This window comes from Cynoglossus semilaevis, chromosome 8 (assembly GCF_000523025.1).
Source record: "Cynoglossus semilaevis isolate Cse_v1.0 chromosome 8, Cse_v1.0, whole genome shotgun sequence".
NCBI lineage: Eukaryota > Metazoa > Chordata > Actinopteri > Pleuronectiformes > Cynoglossidae > Cynoglossus > Cynoglossus semilaevis.
The window spans coordinates 22,513,970-22,536,469 of NC_024314.1; the positions used below are offsets into that span (position 1 = coordinate 22,513,970).

Genomic DNA, 22,500 nt, shown 5'->3' on the forward strand with positions numbered 1-22,500 from the left:
ATATATACACACAAACTAAAACATGTAGTAAAAAACAAATAAAAATAAACAACAACAAAAAAATAATAATGTCACAACTTATTTTGGCTGTCTTTTTTTTGGTTAATTCTCTGGTGACCGTGTATTGTCCCCAACCCTTGCACAGACACAGAAACATATCATGCAAAATTCAACATGAAATATCAGACATCTAATCCATCAGCATGTACATGGCAAGACATTTTTTGGAACTCTTCCTTCACATTTCATAATATATCTAAAAAACTACAAACTACATTGAGTAAAGTAATAACCATATCATTTTTACTTAGTCTGCTTGGCACCAATTGAAGGAACAAGGAAAAAGATTTTCAAAAGTTTACCAAGGTTACACAAATTTTAATATAACTATAATAAGAAACAAACACAACCTATATTCAGACAGTAATGGGATCATGACTTAAGTGGCACTATTCATTTTTTTATTCTTAAATTACAAGAAACTGAAGGGTGCAATTTTTCTGCAAATCAACGAAAGCCATTAGATCCCCCACCCCTTCTACACAAACACTTGGCAAACATGATCATTTGGTAAATGTCTGGGTCACCAGCTCATGTCAGATACCATAATTTATACAACCTGTGCATGCATCAAGCAACTCACAATAAAAGGGACCGTCAATCGCAACACACTGCTCAATGGGAACAGACCCAACTCCGGCACACGAGGTAAATACTTTGCCACAGCCCTGTAACACTAACAGCATCGAACCAAAACACCATGTCCAGAATCAGTTTAATTTCCATCAGCTTAAAAAACCCCCAACATTAGCAGCAATTTAAGTCTACAATGATAAGGGCATGACGTGAGGAGCACATTTAACTATTAAAAGGGCATCTACAAATGTGACTCAGACTCTACCTCTGCCGCTGACCTAAGACAAATATTTGACCTTTCCAAAAAGTTCAGATACAAAATTTTGCATTTGCAATTTGTACAAGAATACGGGGACCCTGGCAGAAAGGGCTTTTTGGAGGGCACCGCATTTCAACCATACATTGGAATTTACATTTACTGTGTACAAATTAATATTTTGTGGTAGATAAAACTTTGACTTACATAGTGCATGTTTACAGAAGACAATATGGCCAGGATTAATAACATTTTAATACAATAATTGTATTAAACCGCATGGTAGTTATTGTTCAAAAGTAAAAAGAAAAATGTAGTAACAAGTTCAACATAAATCTTTGGGGATCACTTAATTACAACATCATGTACAGCGTCTGTTCATTTAAATGCTTCTCCATGGAACCGTAATTTAGGGTGAGGTTTCAACTGAACCATGGTCAGACTACTTCCCATAGTGCATCATGGTATCATACTAGCCTGTGTAAATTCATCACAGTTATAAAAGTACAAACTCGCCCACAGATGCATCAGAACATTATTGGAAACATCAACTCTCTTTTCCCGGCCAATGTTTACATCATCAGAAAAGCTCAGACAACTGTATATTTTTTGGACTAATGGGAAATGTGTCTAATTGAGTGCAAAAATACTAGGGGCACAATAACAATAATTACTAGTGAATGATTTATGTCTTTTTTTTATTTTTATTAAAGCACAAAAAGTCTTTGGGAGTCACGTTTTATCTCCACAAGCCCTAAACACTGCCGACTGAAAATTATATCCAGACTACATTTAGAGCTTTTGCCAAAGTCATTGTTGCTTCTGTTATCTTGGTGTAATACAAGCACTATATTACATGACAGAATTAAAGCATATTACTGGACAAAAACAGTCACACTGCGGTGCAGAAAAGAAGCCCTGGCAGATTTTAGACATGGTCCAATAGACAATAGATACATGTGATCTTATTACATACTGAACTCTGTCAGCATCCTTTATTCCTTTTTTACACTTTCCATTTATATTTTAACATTTCTGTTAAGGTATACTCCACAGAGGTATTGTGGTATTATATGGCCAAATAAGAGCAGAAGTTATGCCCACTGGGGATCTCTTATTATTAATTATAAAACAGTGTTTTATGGTTGGGATGATTGCAGTTTAACTGATTACAAAGCTGTATTAGTAATTACCTAGGCTTAAGTTTTAATATTTCTTATACTCGGTAAGGGTGAGTTACCAAAACACATTCACTTTAAGAGGTTCCCAGTGGACACATTTCAAAATTTTGTATTGACAAAAGGACAAGGGTGAGTTCAATTAACCTAAAATCAAACAACTCTACATAAGAATCACATGACAGATTTTTGTCACAGGGTAACACTGGTTTGAAACAAGCGCTGTCAAAGTTCAGCACCTCTGCAAGCAAAACCACCCCAGTTAATGTTTTACAGGATTCAAGTATGTTAGATTTATATATAATCACAGTTCAATTGTGATTATTTCCCAATGCACAAAGGGCATCAATCATCTGTGACCACAGACAAAGAACTAACAAGACCGAGGGTCTGTTAAAAATCACAGGATTAGCTGGGGCGATGCACAACAATGCAGGGATGCTGAAGGTCTCATCATTAATAAATATTCTTCAGTATCACTGTTCACACAGCACCGCAAACATCCACAGCTTTGTCAGATATTAGCTCCTACAACTGAGAATCCATCAGAATCACCAACCAAAAATATTTCTAAGAACAACTGGGTCAAAATGACATCACACAAACATATTCAGTACAACTCACTTTCACAAATTGCCAGAGAGCTCATCCAAATCTTTCAAAAAAAGCCATTCATACTCACAATTGCAAAAATATGCAGCCTCTCAACCATTGCAAAAATACCTAAGCAGTCTGAGTTGGAATCCCCTATTATATATATATATATTATAAATTTATAACGTAAATAAAAATATATTTAATAAATCGTTTTTCTGTCAAATACAATACCAGGTAATTATTAAAAATACTCTCACAATATGTTGTCATTTAAGGCACAGAGTTCTTCATATACATTATAAAAATTCAGGAAAAATAGGGAAGATCAAAAGTGTATGCATTAAAGTGATTTTTTTTTCGAATTAAAAATGTAGAATTTTTCTCTATAAATTAAAACAGTGATGTGTATTTGACATTGAAAAAATTAAACAAATTAAAACATTTAAAACTACGTGTAACCATGTTAAATACTTGTGTTGCATTCAGCAGCATTTACAATTACATACGTCACTCATGACATTCCCCTATATAGTTATTCAGAAATACAATTAAATGCATACACAATGCAGGTTTCTGACCCTGTGATAGGGATTGTGAAATTAATGGGCAATAGTGATATCTGTAGAGGGTCAAACAGACACTACCATTCAAACCACAATGACTCATCTATGCAGGCACTATCACTCAGTCTGAATTTACCCAAACCAAGTTTTTACAGCAGCTGGTAAACAAGTCCACATTGTTACACTTTCAATGGGCCAATTACACATTTTCATTTCCTGACAAGGTTTACATTATAGTTTCAGACTTTACCAAAACATGTGTTGGTATAATGACATTTACAAAAAACAGATCTGTTGTTGAACTTTGTCAGCTTATAAGGCCTGTTGGCCAGGAGTAACAGGTTAGACTATGGGGAGTACCAGTTTCAACCATGTTTGGTTAAAAAAAAAAAAAAGTTTAAAGAAATTTAAATCAATAGATGTAATCAACATGTAACTTGTAAAACCCTATTGGAGCCAAGTTCATAAGTAGGTTGACACAATGGGAAAGCAAACATTCACTGTGGTATAATTTTTATACTAACCACTTGATAAAATTTGAACGAATGTACTTACCTGAAACCTACCTGTGTATCATCATTCCCCTCCTTCATATACTTAACGCAGTATCTTCAACAGATCCAATGCGTAAACAGTATTACGATATCTATAAATAAGTACTGAAAGAAACCAAAGATGTGCCTACCTTGACCTTTAGGTCTAGCGGTGCCGGTATTCTCTCTCCCTCTCTCTTTCTCTGTCTCTGTCACGGTCCCTTTCGCGATGACGGTCTCGCTCACGGCTGCGTTCACGGTAGTAGTCCTCATGCCTGTCGCGGCTGCGAGACTTGTGGCGTCTGCTCTTTTCTCTGGAGCGACTATGGTCACGTTCCCTTGAGCGCTCTCTTCTAGACAAAGAGACATGTCTGGATTTTTAATGAACTGACAACATTTCATGTATTGAAATAATATGCTGTGCCACACTCCCTTAGTAACTGTTCCCTTTGTTAGAGATATAAAAAATATCCAACATTGGGCAAATATATTTAATAATTTGATAAAACTAGTAGAAAAGACACAATCAGGAATTTGTTGTAATACAGCTACAGAAACAGATAAGAGAAATCAAATGGAGATTTGTAGTAAACAACCTATTTGACAACAGTTCTTTATTCCAAAACCACAATATTGAATAGAGGACTGCACTTACCGTGAGGCAGAGCCATAACTCTTTGATTCGATACCATGGAGGCAGTCCTGCAAGGAGCTGATGAGAACCTTACACCGGTCGTCAGCGGAAACTTTAGATTGCTTGATCAGACTGATAGCTGTCACCAAAGTCTCTATAGCACTGCCATAATCAGCTAGAGAAAAAACGTTGAGTTAGTATTCATTTAATTTCCAGGTTTTTTGGAATTCACAATGTTAGCCGGTTTCATTTTGCATACCTGCACTGGCATCAGACACAGCTCTGGATATGGCACTGGAGGAGATGGCTCTATTTCTGTTCATGATCTCCTCAAACTCTGCCTCACTCAGGGGAGTGCGTGATGCATCCATCTCTCTACAAAATAACAAGTAGAGATTGTAAAACGCTTTCAAGTTTTACTGTCAAATGTCTGTACTGTTAATGCTAACTTGACAAATGTCTCCACAAACCAATACATTAATTAAAGAAATGCCTTAGCACTACTTACCGGCCTCCAGGACCATAGTCGCCTCTCTCATATGGTGGCGGGCGTCCGTATGGGTCGTTGGGGCCTGGTGGGCCTCGGCTGTCGTTGGGAGGCATATTGTTGTTTCCAGGAGGAGGAAAAAAGGCAGGATTTACATGAGGAGCTGGTGGTGGTCCACCAGGTGGTGGTCCACCCATGTGTGGAGGTGGTGCCAGTGCCATGGGGGGGCCAATAGGGCCTGGGGGACGTGGAGGGAAAGGTCCTGGAGGAGGTGGTCCTTGTTGAGGGGGTGGAGGACCAGGTGGGGGCCCATAACCTGGTGGAGGTGGGCCTGGAGGCAAGGGCCCCATTGGTGGCTGACCAAACTGACCAGGGAAGAGAACAGGAGGAGGTGGCCTGTCACCACGGTTTGGAGGCCCAGCAAGAGGAGGGGGAAGGCCCTGTCCAGGTGGTGGCGGTCCCGGAGGGCCAGGGGGACCGGGTGGACCAGGAGGAGGACGAGGGGGACCCTGCATGACCCCTAATAAAAAGAAATTAGGCACAAACTGATCACACTGCAGCAGGTACAGCCAGATGCATCATTTCACATATGTAAATTAATATAATACACTTAAATGTATAACATATATTAAGTGTTAACTTGAACATTAAACAAACTATGAACAAAGACAAATAACAGGGTGCAAGCCATAGCCACAAGGAACAGTCATTCGGGGAACAAATGATAATGAAAGAAAATCAAACAGAAACAGGGGAAAACATTGAAAGCAAAAAAAAAAAATTAAAAAAAATTAAGGATTATGTCGGTTATGCTATGTCCCATTCCAACATTTGCTTGAGTTTTGGATAACTCAAGAAAGTTTGCCATCTTTACTAAGAGTAAAGATGGCAAACTTTGAATTCACACTAAACATAACCATGAATTCACACTAAACCCCAAAAGCTAGATTGTACATGTGTCGATCATACATCTAACGCAGCGAACAATTATTGAGTATCGAAACATTTCAATTTTGGTTTAATTCAATGTTGGCACATTGTTCTATTACCAAAACATTGTTAGCAACATCACAGCTCACTTCAGGATGGGACTTAAGGCTGTAAGTTCCAACTCCCAAAACAAAAGAAATCAAGCCAAACTTCCAAAAACGTACAAAAAACAGGCATAAACGACATAACTGCAATATAACCCTTCAAAAAAAATATTTTTTTTTAAAAATCGGGTTTGGTGTGAGCGTATTGCTAAAATAGAAAAAGGATAACAGTCTTGACCAAAACAGCTTTATAAAAATTATATAGTTCTAATCTCAGCTGTGACTTGTGAGTCATTCAACTTGATGTTTTTATTGACAAGTTTTAGCAATTACGAGGTTAATGAAGGGCAATCGATCAAATCAGTCGAGGTGTTTCACCTCTGCCACGCCAGCTCCCGTTCCTGCCCCCTGGCTGGAAGGGATTGAAATTGATATCCATCAGAAGGCCATCTTGGTGCCTAATCAGATCTGGTGCCATTCCCGCGCCTAATGGGGAAGAAAGCAAACCAATCACAACTCCTTCCCTTTATCAGTTTGTGGCTACCAAAAAAAAAAAAAAAAGGCCCTTCAAAACTCAGCACCGTCAGAACCAGCCACTAATGAAAAGAGATGTGGAGAGGGACAGGTTGCTGGCAAAGATGCAAAACAGGGGGTCAGGGGAGAAAGACCAAGACTGAGTCTATTGTTGACAACGAGAAGTGTACGGTGGCCATTTCCCGATTTGTGAGAACTTAGAGGTTGTTGGCATGCCAAGTTAAGCTATGCTTGTCAAAGAATGACGCTGGAAACAGTTCCTGTGCACAAAGCTGTAGCCAAAGAAGGGGTTATTGTAAGAACTCAAATGAACGAAAATAAGAAAAAAATGTAACAAACCAGGGAAGGAGGCACATGCAAAGTCAGAGCACTATTTTCCTCACTTGAAACATAAAGTACAATAGAGCAATCGAGGCATCTTCTGAGCGATTAGGAAGCACAGCCTCATCTCCGCTACCAGAGCATCTTATTCATGTACAGATCGCGTCTTCGACATGTCTTTTGTAACATTTTCATGGCAATTGTCACCAGTAACCGTCACCTAAAACGAAGCTGAATACTCTTGCAGCAGTACGTGGGGGAAATCCTTTACGTATTTTAAAAGAACAATTCTGCTGATTTTCTAACATCTTAAAGAATTACCATTACAAACTAACCAGGAAAATGTGGTGGTGGGCCACCAGGCCCGACAGGACCAGGGAAGCGATCTCCTCCAGGAGTAGGTGGTCCAGGGAATCTACCTCTGCCTCTACCACCCATGGAAAAACCCCCACGAAGGCCTGCGCCAGGGGGGCCAGCTTTACCTTCTCCAGACATTTGGCCAGACTGAGTACCTGTGGAATTATAGTATTTAAGTAATCGCAATTACTACACTACGACTTGGATCTTGACTGCACAACGTCCACCTAAAAGTCAGTGGGATTCAGTGTCTAGAGGTTATTTAATGCAGAGATGGAAAGAGAAGCAAAAAAAGTCTGACTGATCAAAACGACTCCCCCTTCCCCCTGGTTGAAAGGGCTCAAAATAACTCTAATCAAACATAAAACATACTCTTGCGCGACTGCATCTCAAACTGGCTGAGCGACTGTTTGTTGCATGGCGTGACAATGGGGTTTTGGCCATGGAGTTCTCTCTTTGACAGAAGGTCCATCAGCTTTCTGGATGATGCCTCTGAGCCCACACACACCAGGGCAAACCTGAGGGATAAATGCAGAAAAACAATTCCAATTAAAAATAAAATTAAAAACAAATGATTTTTATTAACTTTGTTTTTCTTTAAACTTTACACTGCATTGGCTATCTTTGATCTCTATGACACCTAAAAACACACAACAGTTCCAAATATCTACAGAAAACATTTGTCTGTCATATATAAAAACAAGATAAAAATCTCACCCTTTTGACTGGCCATTTGCTCTGTTTTCAAAAAACTTGATTTCCAGCACATCTGAAATCCCTATCAGCTGAATGGCTTCTGTCAAGTCTTCATCTGTAGTCCACTGCAGAAGAGTTTGTGACATCATCAGTGCCCAGATGAGCCAACCCTTTTATTTGGATCCATTAACTTTTTTTTTTAGACATGTAGGTTCATTCATCTCTACTTACATGAGCATATGACTTTAATACACACAGTTTACTCACCCATGTTAGGTTTCCAATATAAAGGGCAATCCTCTTTCCTGTGTAGGTATACACCACATTGGGAGGGGCGCTCTTTCCTCCCTCTGAATTCCCTGGTGCAGGCAATGCATCAAGGTAATCACGGTCCTCTGGAGCATCACCATTATTGGCTGATGGCGATATTACATCATCATACAAATCGATCTGCTCGTGAACAGGGTAGTCTGATTCCTGTAAAGCATCAGAATAACAGTTTAGACAATTTCCACATAGTAGGAATAAGAGTTTCTGACTTCTACAAATAGCATTGACAGCCACCACTAATTAATAAATGGCACTACTGCTTTAAAATGTGGCAGATGCACAATAATAAGCTACGAGTTACTCCACCACAAATAATAAAAATGTGTAAGTGTCTCAGCTAGTTACTGAGTTTCTTTATGTATACTGACTGACTGTGGTGTAAATAAGTGATGTCAAAATATTATTGTTAAGGTCAAATGAAACGAAGACAAGAGAACTGGTAATGAGTAAAAAATGCGTAATGTATGTATTATCGGTTTTTATTCCTAAGCTGACAAAACCTTTAGGGAGATTGCACAACAGCAATTAGTATTATATTGATATTAAGGCTTAAAACACATTGCTTGATTAGTATTCCAGTAATATGGTGGTGATATTAATCTGCACAGAGATGTATGTAACACGGCACAAAAAAGATGTTCATGCACTGCTCGTTGAACCACACTCGCAAAATTACTTGATATCAACCTGTAACTCAAACGTTATCACATCGTAACATGTGGGGTGTGTTCGGATTAGCTCTCGATGCAACTGACTACAAGTGAAGGCCGCGAATACGATTCAGGCTCTTTGGAGACACAGTGGTTGAGCAAATATATAGTTCAGAAAAATACAATGCATATTACTGTCACGTGCATGTCCACATACAGGTACTACAATATTATGGGCACAAGAAAATAGACAGTTTTTACAGAGGGGCGTGTATGGGAAGGAAAGAGCAAACGTTTCAACGTTACAAGATGCTAATAACTAACCTTTTAAATCTGCGTAAAACACGATTCCAAACAATGCACTTGATGCTATTAACGCAAATTATGCTTTTCTTATTTGGTGTAATTTCTATATGCATTGCTTTGATAATTATTTATATGATATTTAAACATGACCAGTGACCCTTGGCTAACACTGAGCTAACATCTGCGTTCGCTCAGCGATGTTTATTTCTAACCCGCCATAAGCGGCCATTATTAGGCCTGAAAGTAACAAACACTAAAAACGATCATTTTAATATACTCTTAACGAAAGTAAAGCTTAACACAAAACATGCCCACAACCACACGCGTAGAGATAGTTTTAATTGTAAATCGCAAGTAAAACGTTTAAATCCACATTGTTAGCCGAGGCTGTGAATCTGCAAAACGAAAGATGGAGGCCTAACGTGACAGAGGGTCGTTCGACCATCAAAACACACAATTCGTTGGCCGTTGCTGTAAAACCGTGGGTGCACAAATAACTAAAGGTCCACAGTATAGTAAATGTAGCCCAAATACCTGGTTAAATTCCTCCTCCACGTCCGCGTAGATATCAATGTGATCCACACCGTCCGCCATTTCCTCTAACCCGTCTCTCTCCCTCACGCTCCTCTTACCGTGCTGTGGAGCTGTTACAAACAATAAAACACGGCAGATCAAACGCCATCTATCGGTCTTAGGCACTCATTGCAGACCCCCGAGTAAAAATAAGTACGTACTCGTGTGGGCTCAAGCATAAATAATCATTAAATCATTAAACAATAAATTATATGGTTTAATTAACAGGACTGAAACAAGGCTGTCGTTAAATGTATTTATTTTTATTTTTATTTTAGTCTATTTCTTTAACATAATCTGGGACAGTTTGTCCACAGGAACAGTAGAAACAAAAGATAACCTCTGTTAAATGACAAGTTATGTGAAAAACTAAGAAATACGGGAGAAGTTTTTTTTAATTAAATATAAAGTGAGGTTGTTACTCACAACTCAGATTATTGATACTGCCTTAACAGAAAGGCTTCAACTTTTGACAATATATAAATAAATCAATACATAGCCACTTGGGAAGGTTTACAGCTCATAATCCATGGACAAGTGACAATGAGACATAATCTAAAAGCGTTTAGAACGCTGTTCCTTTGATGTTTACACAGTCGACTTTACACCAGTCCACACACACAGACAGATATCACAAACAGTACGAGTAAACACAGCAAAAGACACTGATGATGAAGATAAAAAGGCAGACAGACATTTAGCATTATGGCAGTTTATCTGTTCCACTCTGAGCGAGATACACAATTAGATTTTTCTTTTCTTTTGTCTAGTTACAAGTGCCATCTCGTTCAGTGGAGTTCCAAGCAATAGCTATGAATGTGTCCACATGGGGCACTGCAGGACGTTTGTGAACCAGTGAATTGAACAATGTATCCCAGAGCAACTGACAATTCCCACCTTTACTGTCCTTTACTGTCCATCAACAATATCAACAATGTGAGCACATTTACACGCTGAGCTGTTACACTGTCCAGAGGCGGTAATCCAAAGATGCTGTAAACAAACATGTAAACCATGGCTTCCATCACATTCAGCCCTTGTTTGAGAGGTCATTGTTTGACTTTTTAAAACCCGTAAGTAAATTTGTGAATGTAACATATAAACTGATGTACAGTAAGTGTTCTGGAGATGAGTGCGCAGTCAGCCAACGCATCATTAACACATCTGTGGTTATAACACATAACCACAGCATTATTTCCTCTGTGGATTTTGTTAGGCCGCTGCTGTGACCTCATAACAATCATCAAGATCACCTTTTGCCCCTTTTTAATTGGAGATGCAAATTGCCTTGTGAAAACTTAGATACAAATCCATTATATGTCTGCTTTGCAGAGTCAGGGTCAGGATGTTCAGGAACCATTGCTGATAAACCAAGTCTAAAGTCCACCAGGAGAGGACTGGCTTGTGGTTGTCATGGATATCTTGTCCAGTGGAAGGTGCAGATTTCAAAAGATCTGCTTAAGGTGCCTGTCGTCCAAACAAATACCTTGATTTATTTCAGTTGTCTCTTTTACGTGTTTCTAGATAAAGCTGCCCATCATCAAGAGGAAATTGCAGCGAAGATGAGACAGATGAAGAAGAGGGAGGCTGAAGGGGATATGAAGGATGCTCCTCCGCAGTCATTGGCGTTCTCCTACACAGAGGGGAACAGGAAGTGATTCACTTGTGAGTTTCTCATCAGTCCAATCTGATCTAGTTCTAGTTGTTGAAAATATAGAAAACCCCCACAAAATGCCAGTGTGATGACCAATCAGAAGCTGACCTGTGGGTGGTAGGCGTGGCAAGACTCAGGCCGCTTGCGAATCTTCTGGGACTTCATTCTATCGCATTTTATCGATGCATTATGTACACTGGAGGTCAAGGGGGCAACAGGAAGTGATGTATTTCCTGCGTTTTTATTTAAATACTACTAAAGTAGTGTACTAGGTATACACGTTTCAGTCAAGTAATCTTGACTTCTGCTGAGCACTTACCACGTGCACTTGAATTATGCTGGGGGAAAAATAAATCACACCAACCACTTTATTAATTCTGAAAGAGCTGCTTGTCCCCGGGAGTTGTTTTTGCTCAAGCTAAACACGCAAACTCAGCAAATGACAAATACATTAATTAAAAACACAGAATGTAAGGATATATTTGACTTCCTTGGGCTCCAAGGTGATTGGTGAGTACTGTCTGGAACAGTCACAGTTGGCCTGAACCACCAGCATCAGGAGGTTGCTGTCTGGTATCTGCTGCACCACAAACATCCTACAACAACACCAACATGAAGTCATTACTATAAATGTGCACACAGACACAAACGCTAAAGGACATTTTATCTATTTATTTATTTTTTAGATTTCACACAAATCATACGTGAATACTGTTTATTAAAAACTTGGTCATCAGGATTCTTTAAAGTATTAGCTACTTCCTCTCTGCATCCACAGTGCTGTGGTGCAATAAACGAATAAGTACATCACTTCAGTCATTGGTAGCTACACTAATTATAAGCACTTTTAATTACACCTCCAGTAGAGGGCTTAAACACAGTGGCTTTCATGTGTTAGGCCGTATTTGGCCTCACGAGGGCGTTCACACTCAATCCTTTGATCTCAAACCTGAAGGAAGTGACAGACAAACAAAAGAGGAGCCGCAGTGTTTCCAGACATGTGAAGAAACATGCTGTGACTGTGATATTCCTCTGTTCCCTGCTCCTAACTCTGTTCTTCTGCTGTTTACATCCCAGAATACTATTTCCGTTGTCACGGTCTCTGTTCCTCCATGTGCTTCTTTGTTATACTGCAACCTCATGCACCCCTCATCCCATTTCCTTCTCCTCTACTCATTTCCTCTCCTCCTTGTTGATGCCCTTTGCATAAGCAGACACTGCTCTCTGTATGCAGAGCGGAGCAGAGCTGTAGAAAATGTAATTTCATGAGAAAATGTAATGTGACTGCTGGGGGAGCCTAGATATGATTAGTGTGTGTGTGTGTGTGTGTGTGTGTGCGTGCTCACTTCTGGCAGCGTCCACACTTAATAATGCTGTTCGTCTCCTTGACTGAGGGATCATGAACAAAGCTGGGGTACTCGGTGTCGCACGGCTGCAGGATGTCGCCTTTTTTCTTATGAGCCGAGGCTAATGGAGAGATGGAGACGGTTAATGTCTCAGGGTTAGTGTGTGCGTGCGATTGTGTTTGTGTGACTGACAGGCTGACGGCAGAACCAGGGTGGTTATTAAATGATCATTACAGCTCTAGCTTTCTGTTTACTCCAGGTACAGATGAAGAATGTGGCTGCAGACAGATGAAACGAGAACATAAAACTGAAATGTCGTGGGAGGTTCCCATGAGTGGTGATGTGTAGAAAAATACAAATATAATTACAGTACAATTCTGATAATACACAGTCAGTTATTGAATTCAAACGAGTGTCCTCCTTTAATTTGAGATACTCACACACACTGAAAGACGGCTTTGCTGATGGGAGACGAAATGATGATGGAGATGATGATGAAGATGATTGACAGGTGTGGTAATGAGTCAGGGGAATGGCAGATTGATGGGAATCAGAGATGAGAAGTGAGAGAGGCTGCAGATCTTCCAAACAGTTAACAGTTTAAGAAAAGTGCTGGTTTCAAAGACACCAACATTTAGCTTTGGCTCATGGATGTACAAAAACAAACCAGTGCCACATGGAGATTTCTCACAATCTTTTTTTTCCCCCTCATTATTCCTCACCATCAGCAAAAGGCTCCGTGTGCCACAAGCCACAGACGTTGAACTCCAGAAGAAACCTTGAGAGCGAAACAGGAGAGCAGACAGTCGATTACAGAGCCTTCATTAAAGAGGAGAGCAGATTGAGAGCTGATTGCAGCTTCTTCTACAAACTGTGCCAGGGAGTGATGTCGATGGGAATATTAAAATGGTTCGCCGAGTGACTCAGCAGTCATTAGATTGTTTGTTTTACCTGGATAAAAATTCATTCTTTGTAATAATGACACTGGGTGAATTAGGTGATATTACGTTTATGGCAAGAAATGTGTTCCAGAGGCAGCTGGGGCGACTGGGGGGCATCTTTAAATGACACGCGCCACCGGTCAAACTTTCCATTACTGTTATATAAAAATAACAACGTAAACCATAATAATCAATCAAGCCACACTTACAGCAGGAAGTTGGAGAGGAACCATTGAAGAGCTGAAGCCAAACCATAGAACGGCTGAGGAAAAATTCAAATGATAATCAGCACAGAAAAAAAAACCCAGGATTGTTATGATAATGACACACACAGTTGAAAAAAAAAAAAACCCAGGATCGTTATGATAATGACACACACAATGACACTGACGTACACTGAGAAGTGGACGAGCGCTGCTGACCGAGTGCGAGTTCATCTTACACATGGCCTGGTAGTCGAACAAGGACACCCTGAGGAAACACACACACACACACACACACACACACACACACACACATACAAACACAGACACAGACGAACACTGAAGTACATGCAGGCTCAAAACCACTTATGTAACATTCTGTGTCAAATGAACCATGACGACATCTCTTAGCCGTTTCAAAAATAGCCCCTCACTTGTGATTTCAAAACATGAAAGAGAAGAAACGGAAAGCACATCAACAGCAGACAAGGAAGCTCTGAGAGAGAGAGAAAAAACAAAAACAAAACCATTTTTTTCCCCTTCCCCAAACACAGTGATGGGTGAATTAAAAGTCCTCAGCACCGAGAGAGAGAGAGACAGAGAGAGAGAGAGAGAGAGAGAAAACACCAGGGCATATAACAGTGTAACAGAAAATCAAAGCTCGTAAGTCTGGCTGTCAGTAAAGAAACAAGCTCCAGGCTGTCCCTTCCACGCATAATAATGTGAGGCTGAGATTTACAAGAACCTCGAACAAACTGGGAGAGATTTACAAGCTGACCTGCAGGTTAAGACAACTTTTTGCTTTACAGTGGATGAGTTCGGTACTTTAAGAATAAGATACCGTAAGAGGGCGTGTCTTAAGAGTCGCCCGTGTGATGATGTCAGGATCTTACCTTTTAAACATGCCCATTCTAATGAGCGTTGTCATCACTGATCCATCAATCTCACCGAAGAACCTTCCGGCCTATCAGGAGCAAACACAGGAGGAGACAGGATAAAAGGGAAGGGAAGCCAAGCATGAGGAAGACTCTATTAACCCCCCTGTCATGATAAACTGCCCCCTCGTTAGTGTACCGCCCCTCCTGCCTTCACGCCAGTGTGAAGACTTTGATTAAATATTCATCCATGATGTAACATGGTTGGAAGGGAACGCTTGGTTTCACATGGAGTCTGCGTCAGTGATCACACACGTGCAGGGAGATCGTTATTCAAAGTGTTTGAGTCTTTTTGACCTCTCAAACCATCAGGTCTGTGTGTGTGTGTGTGTGTGTGAACTCACGTCATTAGGCTGTTTAGAAATGAGGACAAAGCCATTATTGTCAATCACGTAGCACTCGATATCCTGGGATGAGAAAAGAAGCAGGAAAATGACAACACAGTATGTTTGTGTCTGTGAAGGATATTTTTAGACACAAAACACACAGTGAAACAAACATATTGACAATAATCCCAGAGAAAGCATCCTCCTCCTGACTATTATTAATTAAATAATTATTATTTACTATTTAGAAAAATATCTATCAAACATTTGGAGTTTTCAGGAGCGTTCGAGGAGCAATGGATATTTTTGGTGCTTGCTCAACACACAGCGGACATGGAGGGGATTTGAACCTGCGATTCTCTGATTTCAACTTGGTCCAGACTGCCGCAGGTAAACACCATTATTTATAAATAATCTGTGGTCAGACAGCACTGCTAACTCATGTCCACGGTATCCAACGGCAATGATCGAAATCTTTACTTCAAATTGTTGAACTATCTGGGGGTTTTTGTTGCAAGAACTTGCATAAAAATAGAACAGTTTTTAATTTTCATAAGTTACAGGTGTGATACTCACAGGGCTGTCACAGCGAAGAGGACAAATCCCTTCAACGTCAGAGCACTGCGTAGGGAAACAGGAAGTAGAAAGGAAGTCTTGTGATGCTTGTTGTTATAGCTGCTGTTTTGTACAGCAGGCTGTTTGTGTGTGTGTGTGTGTGTGTGTGGGTGAGGAAATGATCCTCACACACACTTTTGTCTGAGTCACTTTGAGTACGACCGTGAGGGTGTTAGGTCTGAACATGTGTCAGCGTCAACAACTGTGTTGGTGAGAAGGCGTTGATTTGCGGCACGATTCGCTGCATCTACCTGAGACGCATGTGTTTTTGCGTGTTATTTTTCACGCATGTGTGCGGCTGTGTGAATGTGAGTGGGTTATGTGTGGGGCTGCGGCGGAAAGCTGGATTCACACAGTGAGGTAGGTGCCGAACGAGTTGAAATTTAATTTAAACTCTGCACAAAAAAAAGTAAAGCATTGGTCTCAGAAGAAAGAGAAATGTGAATACTTACGTCTGTGTCGTTTGGCTGAGAAGATACAAAAAGAAGAAGAAAGACGATTAGAGATGTTCGATAAAATCGTACGGCCGATATTCTAGGCCCGATATTAGCATATTATGTAATATATGTAAGAATCGTTATGGGCTTTTTCTTCGATCATAATAACCCGATAACGCAATGCCTGGGTTTCGCCAAATAATGTGTGCCCCAAAGATTGTTTTGGGGAAAAACGGCTGTACATTAAAGCAAAAGTCACTAGATGGCAGCATTGCAGCTAATTTAATTAATCTCATACTCGTACAGATAATATAAACAAATAAATATTACCATATATATACTCATACAATGGTTTGTACAGATAAAATAAACAAATAAATATTACCATATATACGGAGATTGGCAAAAAGTTTTAATCGGACATCCCTAAAGACAATAACCTGGAACAGGTAAGAAGTGGCGTCAGTTGTCACTTGTGTACAGCAAGGCTAACATGGCTAACATTTTTAAGAGGAAAAACCAAAGGAGAGTTGTGTTTTATGGGCTATAAGTATCTCTTCAGCACGGTTCAGCCCCTCCATCAGTGGACCGGTCATGAGTCAATAATATCCCTCTTCACTCCATGGTCATATGTTATATCCCCAGCACCTGTTTGTGTGGATTAAGGTCAGTATGGGCAATATGTCTATATAGAGCACATCCAAGAATGAATGAAGCCATCTCTCATTCTTTTTAACCCTGTCAGGAGTCGGGTGCTTTTTCCATCTTTCCATCATTGCTTCCTGAAAAGAACTAATGATCAATGCACAAAGAACAAACAACTCAGTCTGATGTCGAGTCACTAATATCAGCTGCATTAAACCATGTGACTATAAATCAAATACATTAGGGAAAATGTTATCCAGAGAAAAAGCATTAAATGCAAAGTGATTTATCAATAAGAAACATTTTGCACTGTCTGAATAAGTGAACAACAGTAACAGTGAAAAATACAGCACAGTTAAATGATGAACTTCCATTATTATAGTAACCATAACTGGCCAATAAATTGAAACCCAAACTGACCTCACAGTAATCCAACACCAGTGGACTCTGTGTTTTATCACATCTTTTATTTCATTATAAAATCACAGCAGCACAGTGAAGCTGCTCCCTGAGTACCTCTTGTAGTAAATGTGAATATCTGGGAGCTTCAGGATAAGGAAGAGTCAATGTGATGACTACAGCTTTAATTACAGCCACAAACCCAGGCAGTCGATGGAAGGGTTTCTCCCTGTAGCTGATTATCTCTCTTTACAAAGCCAAAGAGCAAAAAGTAAAAAAACAAAACATTTTGCATTAAACTGAAACTAGATGAAATAGTTTTTGTACTCAACTTTAATACGTGTAAGGAATGGAAAACACCTTGCATTGTAAAAGTTGCAAAAGTAAGAGCAGTTAAGAGTCAAGTCAGGGGGATAAAGATAAGAGGATTAGTCCTTTAAAGAAATCTATTTTCCTCACTGTCTCATTACAGCTACACTAATTGAAATGTATGCGTCTCCCTGGTTCTTTTGTTTTAAATTTTGGATTTGACTAAAACCATTAGTTGAATAAATCAGAACAAGTCCTATTAGAATTCTGACTGACTCTCTCCAGACGGAGGCCCAGACTAATTCATAATTCATACACTAATAACATCTTATTTTAAAGTAACATTATTCCTCTGCCTTAACGTCAGACATGATTTATGCGACTTGTACCAACCGAGTTTGCTGAGGTCACCGGCGTGTTTCCCAGAGCCAAAGTCAGACCTAATTTATTCATATATACAAATTTTCTACACCTACGAAAAAAATAAAAGCAAAATCACCACAGAAGGTCGTGACCTTTCTCCTGGAATCAGAATCTTTTTGCACTTAATTTCTGGAGATACCTTCACTTTTTTATGCTTCTGGATTTTTTATTCTGCACTGATACATGCCTTGCTGCTTGTGTATATGTATATCATACTTTTCAATGAAATAAACCTTACAAAACACAGGTATACTACAGTAAAACTGCACAGGCAAATACGTAGTGATAGTCCATACACACAAAACCTCATGAAATAAAGATACCTGACGGGGAGATTGTCTGGTTATGTAAGATACTCTCAGGAGAGGAACGGGTGAAAGACAGGATATTAGGAGAGTAGATAAAAATTATGGAGATGGAACAAAAAACAACAACAAATCATATACTAAAGAGCTAAAAGGGAGTAAATTGAATTTAGGACATTTAAGATTTTAAAACGCACAGAGAGTAAATGAATGTAAGAGACTCCCTTCCACTCATGCATACATAAATCTTGTGGCTAACTATTGCAGATGCTGCTAATGAGTCCTTAGTTGATGAATGTGGAAAAAAAAAACCACAGATGGTCATGCATATGGTTCCCGTCAAAGTGACGGATGTCTAACAGACACATACACACTTTCAATATATAGCAGTCTATTTTTCACACCTCCGTGAGCACACATAAATATACGCAAACACATTTGGGAGCCGGGCCGCTAGGGCTATTCATCATTTACCGGCTAGCCGGTAGCCTTAATGCTCTTTTAACTGCTGTCATTTACAGCCACGTGGGCACAGGAGGGGAACGGCCAAGATATCAATCAACTGCAGCAGCAAAGGTGTTACGCCAAATTGAGCAAATATTCTCTTTTAGATGTAGAGGAGCACAGAGGACAACGTACGAGCCGCTGTCAGCGGCGGAATTCTCGGAACATAAAATATCCATGGAAGAAACAGTCAAGATTTATTTATTATTTAACATCTAAAATTATGTTTAAGGCTCTATTCACAGCAACACGTTTAAAAAAATTATATTATAATATATTTATATAATTTTTTTATAAATTATTTTCCTGATTGTTAACAACAAAACCCATGTTACAAAAAGGAACAAAAGCCTCTGCTTTTTCCTTTAAACATGCTTAAATTAATATTAAATTATTAACATTATTAATGTTAATTCATAATACATTAATTTATATTAATACTTTCATTTTTAATCAGATTAATCACAAGCTAACTGTGATTCCTGAATATCACAAAACCCTGTTTTTTCTGTGAAGCAGTGTTGTGGTTCTAAACACCCTCCAGTGGTGTGTGAGACTCACGACTCATTTTCAAAACACAGACAAAACCAACAGCTAAATGTCACTGTTAAAATAATATTACCAAATGCAAATGAACCGAACTTTAGCTAAATGTCAACTCATATTTATTCAAGAAGGTTGTTTTTTTTTTTTTTTTTTTTTACTTGACTTCTGAAAAATGGTATAAACTGTGACCACGGAGGTAGAAAGGTGTGTCGGAGGAGAACGTGTCTCAACTTACTATCAGGATTTTAACATAAGCGATTTATACCTGAGGCTTTGACGACAAGTTATTTTCCATCCAATGTAAAAAATGCAACGAAAGACACAACTGTGCCTTAGAGACATGCAGAAACCAAAACAATCAAATCTGAACAAATGGCTGTGTGTTGACACAGGGAGTATCACATGACATGTTGAATAAACTGTATTAAAACCAGTTTGTATTGCATATGAATTTACCTGTACGGTTAGGGCCCAGAATCTGGACTCAAACACATCGAGTGTCATCTGGACCCCAATGGCTGAAAGAAAGGGAGAGAAAGAGAGAAAGAGAGAGAGAGAGAGAGAGAGGGGTCAATAAAACACTGCAAAATGAAACTGACCAATGGAAATGAGGAGTACAGGTCAGATGAGGAGGGGAGACAAACAGAGGCAGGAAAGAACAATTTATTTGGGCATTGGCAGCAGTTAATGGATGCCTTTGTGCATGAGAAGGACAACGCAAGGGCAACATCGCCGAGATGGAGACTGGATTCCTGGGTGTCTTATTTCTAAGAAAAACAAATGTTATCAGCACATGCTAAAAGCAAAATAGCAAAAGAAAAAAGGAAGGAGAAGGAAAAACAAAGCCCAGTGCATGTGGCTGCACAGCACGATGGTCTCAGAAGGATTATCATTTTGGAGTGACTGACAAAATGAGCTAAAAGCTGGTCTCAGAAGGATTATCATTTTGGAGAGACTGAGAAAATGATACATTTCAAGTGAGTGAATCCACCCAGAAGAAGAGTAAAGACAGCTTTTTAAAACCTGAATCAACCAAGAATCAATGGCTGCAGTAGCAGCAGCAGACCATAAAGAGACAGTGACGCCATCACTTCAGCAGTTTAGAAGAAGGAAACCCAAATGAGAAGATTAATGTCCCAGGGTGAGGGACTTTATCTGTGCTGGGCTCTCCTCCTCAGACGTGCAAAGACGGGCTCCACCCTCACGAGTCACCTCATCATGTAAATCCTTTTTGTTCCTGACCTCCTGAACCTTTACACCACCGTTTGGGTCGAGTGTATATGACAGTACTTTGAAGTTTGAACGAGTGTGTTTACAGATAAGGTATCGAACACACACACACACACACGGGGGCAGAGTAATTGCTGGTGTCAGCTTAGGGGCTCCATGTCCCTCAGCGTTTACCGCCAGGCGCACGGGGCAGAATAGAAACTGTAATTGCATAAGTTCTCTGTGCACACGTACTGTAAACACCCACACGGAGGGCACACACATACACACACACACACACAGAGAGACGGAGTGAGGGAGGAGATGACACTTTATATCAGCATCAAAGATTCATCTCCTTTTTTCCCCCTCCCAGCATTTTTTCATTTTTTGCAGCCACTCTGGGGAAGCCTCTGAAGCACATATAAACACGCTTACACAAACACACAAACACACACACACACAGATACGCAACACCCTCCTGCCCCCACACACACTTCATTGCACACTGTATATACAATACGGCACGAAGAAACAAACCAACAAAGTGTAGGAACAGTTGTTGGTCAGAGGTGGAGTTTTTGCTGGAATTCAATATATAAATACATGAGGTAATCTGTGCAGTAATTAGAAATAAAATACATACCAGTTTTCTTTTTTCTGTACTAAAACTGTAGAGGCAGAGAGTGTGTGTTTGTGCAGTAATTAGAAATAAAATACATAGCAGTTTTCTTTTTTTGTACTAAAACTGTAGAGGCAGAGAGAGTGTGTTTCAGCCGGTCAGTCAGCCGTGAGTCATGACTGTAGTCAGCCTGTGATCAGAGACAGGTGTGATCAGCTGACTGACTGCAGACACTCAAAGTCAAATGGTAAAATTGGGTAATTGTCCACAGACTAATTACTACCTTAACTGTGCGGTGACCTTGGCGTCGTCTTTATCCAAAGTAATTTGTTGGGGCCATTAAAGAGGTCAGTGTTGTTTCTGCCTCACGTCGAATCCAATTTAAACCTTCAGACGGATTCTTCTGTGAGTTACGTCTCTGCACTTTGGATTTTTTTTTTTCCTCATTCATGTGTCATTTGTGCCAATCATGTGAATTTACGTGTGTATCTGAGATGTAGTTAGCATGAGCTGCCAATCACGGTGGAGAGTGCTTTCAAAAGGAAATATTTTAATGAGGAAATAAATAATAAAAAAGAATGTTAGCGACCAAGAGCCGGGGCTAATTGGTTATTATGGTAACAAGATGGAGGGACAAGAGATGTGTTCGATTCTGTCTGACAAAATATACACATCCATCCATCCATCCATCCATCCATCCATCCATCCATCCACCTCTGGAACAGTCCGTCCATGTGTGTATGTCTATAAATGTTTCATGTTACTGTTGTTTGTGTTCAATGATCAGTGAACAATGTAAAGACTGAGCTTTCTTTCCTCAGACTCCAGAGACCAGGCTAAAAGTATCGTAGACATGTCCCCACAACATACTGTAGACCAACATCTGTGTCATATTCAAATGACCTGATCCCAAGTTCATGACCTGGTGACGTACCTAATACTGACCAATAAATACAATCCTTACATTGAATCTGCAATTTAACAACCTTTCATCTGATTGGTCCCATCTTCTAGAATCTTGAATTTTGAACAGAACAGAAACAGAAGTCGGCTTTTTCAGTCAGAGCCGGAGAGTTTGAAGTGTTCAAAGTGTTTGATGTTTGATCGAAGCCGAGCGGAGACAACATGATTACTGTTTATTGGAGAAAATGACAAGGACTCATTGTGTTTCTCCTTTTAACGTCGCTTCTTTCTTTTGTGCGCTCACACACTGCCAATTTGTTCTCCCACAAACATACACAACCAAACGAGCAGAGACGCGATCGAACCGGCGCTGACGTGCACGGAGATTACAGCTTTCTGCCTCCAAAACATGTCGTTCTTTCTGGTTCACTTACAAACACACAAACAGACGCTTACAGCTTTAATCAAAACAAAGACCAAATATTTATGGGAG

The 22,500-nt window shown here is 39.8% G+C and overlaps 2 protein-coding genes across 6 annotated transcripts in view; both read right to left on the reverse strand.

The window, feature by feature from the left end:
• cpsf6 (cleavage and polyadenylation specific factor 6) overlaps positions 1 to 9,799 on the reverse strand; it is an 11,015-nt gene extending 1,216 nt beyond the window's left edge. Inside the window, exons 1-10 of one of the 5 annotated variants that reach the window (XM_017034322.2) lie at positions 9,647 to 9,799; positions 8,094 to 8,303; positions 7,848 to 7,951; positions 7,503 to 7,648; positions 7,109 to 7,285; positions 6,297 to 6,404; positions 4,906 to 5,404; positions 4,657 to 4,772; positions 4,419 to 4,572; positions 3,916 to 4,113 (exon numbers count right to left, since the gene is read on the reverse strand). In XM_017034322.2, the coding sequence (XP_016889811.1) occupies positions 3,930 to 4,113; positions 4,419 to 4,572; positions 4,657 to 4,772; positions 4,906 to 5,404; positions 6,297 to 6,404; positions 7,109 to 7,285; positions 7,503 to 7,648; positions 7,848 to 7,951; positions 8,094 to 8,303; positions 9,647 to 9,706 (1,758 nt within the window). In that variant the 5' untranslated portion in view covers positions 9,707 to 9,799 and the 3' untranslated portion in view covers positions 3,916 to 3,929. Of the gene's footprint in view, positions 1 to 3,915; positions 4,117 to 4,418; positions 4,573 to 4,656; positions 4,773 to 4,905; positions 5,405 to 6,296; positions 6,405 to 7,108; positions 7,286 to 7,502; positions 7,649 to 7,847; positions 7,952 to 8,093; positions 8,304 to 9,646 lie in introns of all 5 variants that reach the window. The other 4 variants (XM_008315702.3, XM_008315705.3, XM_008315704.3 and 1 more) reach the window with 4 other exon arrangements.
• A 597-nt stretch (positions 9,800 to 10,396) lies between these two features.
• Positions 10,397 to 22,500, reverse strand: part of cacna2d4a (calcium channel, voltage-dependent, alpha 2/delta subunit 4a) — a 70,241-nt gene continuing 58,137 nt past the window's right edge. The window contains exons 28-40 of the mRNA XM_025057261.1: positions 19,730 to 19,791; positions 16,158 to 16,172; positions 15,667 to 15,711; positions 15,109 to 15,171; positions 14,723 to 14,793; positions 14,022 to 14,097; positions 13,836 to 13,888; positions 13,408 to 13,463; positions 13,126 to 13,146; positions 12,686 to 12,806; positions 11,820 to 11,935; positions 11,448 to 11,530; positions 10,397 to 11,318 (exon numbers count right to left, since the gene is read on the reverse strand). Coding sequence (XP_024913029.1) covers positions 11,226 to 11,318; positions 11,448 to 11,530; positions 11,820 to 11,935; positions 12,686 to 12,806; positions 13,126 to 13,146; positions 13,408 to 13,463; positions 13,836 to 13,888; positions 14,022 to 14,097; positions 14,723 to 14,793; positions 15,109 to 15,171; positions 15,667 to 15,711; positions 16,158 to 16,172; positions 19,730 to 19,791 — 875 coding nt within the window. The 3' untranslated portion in view covers positions 10,397 to 11,225. The remainder of the gene's footprint in view (positions 11,319 to 11,447; positions 11,531 to 11,819; positions 11,936 to 12,685; positions 12,807 to 13,125; positions 13,147 to 13,407; positions 13,464 to 13,835; positions 13,889 to 14,021; positions 14,098 to 14,722; positions 14,794 to 15,108; positions 15,172 to 15,666; positions 15,712 to 16,157; positions 16,173 to 19,729; positions 19,792 to 22,500) is intronic.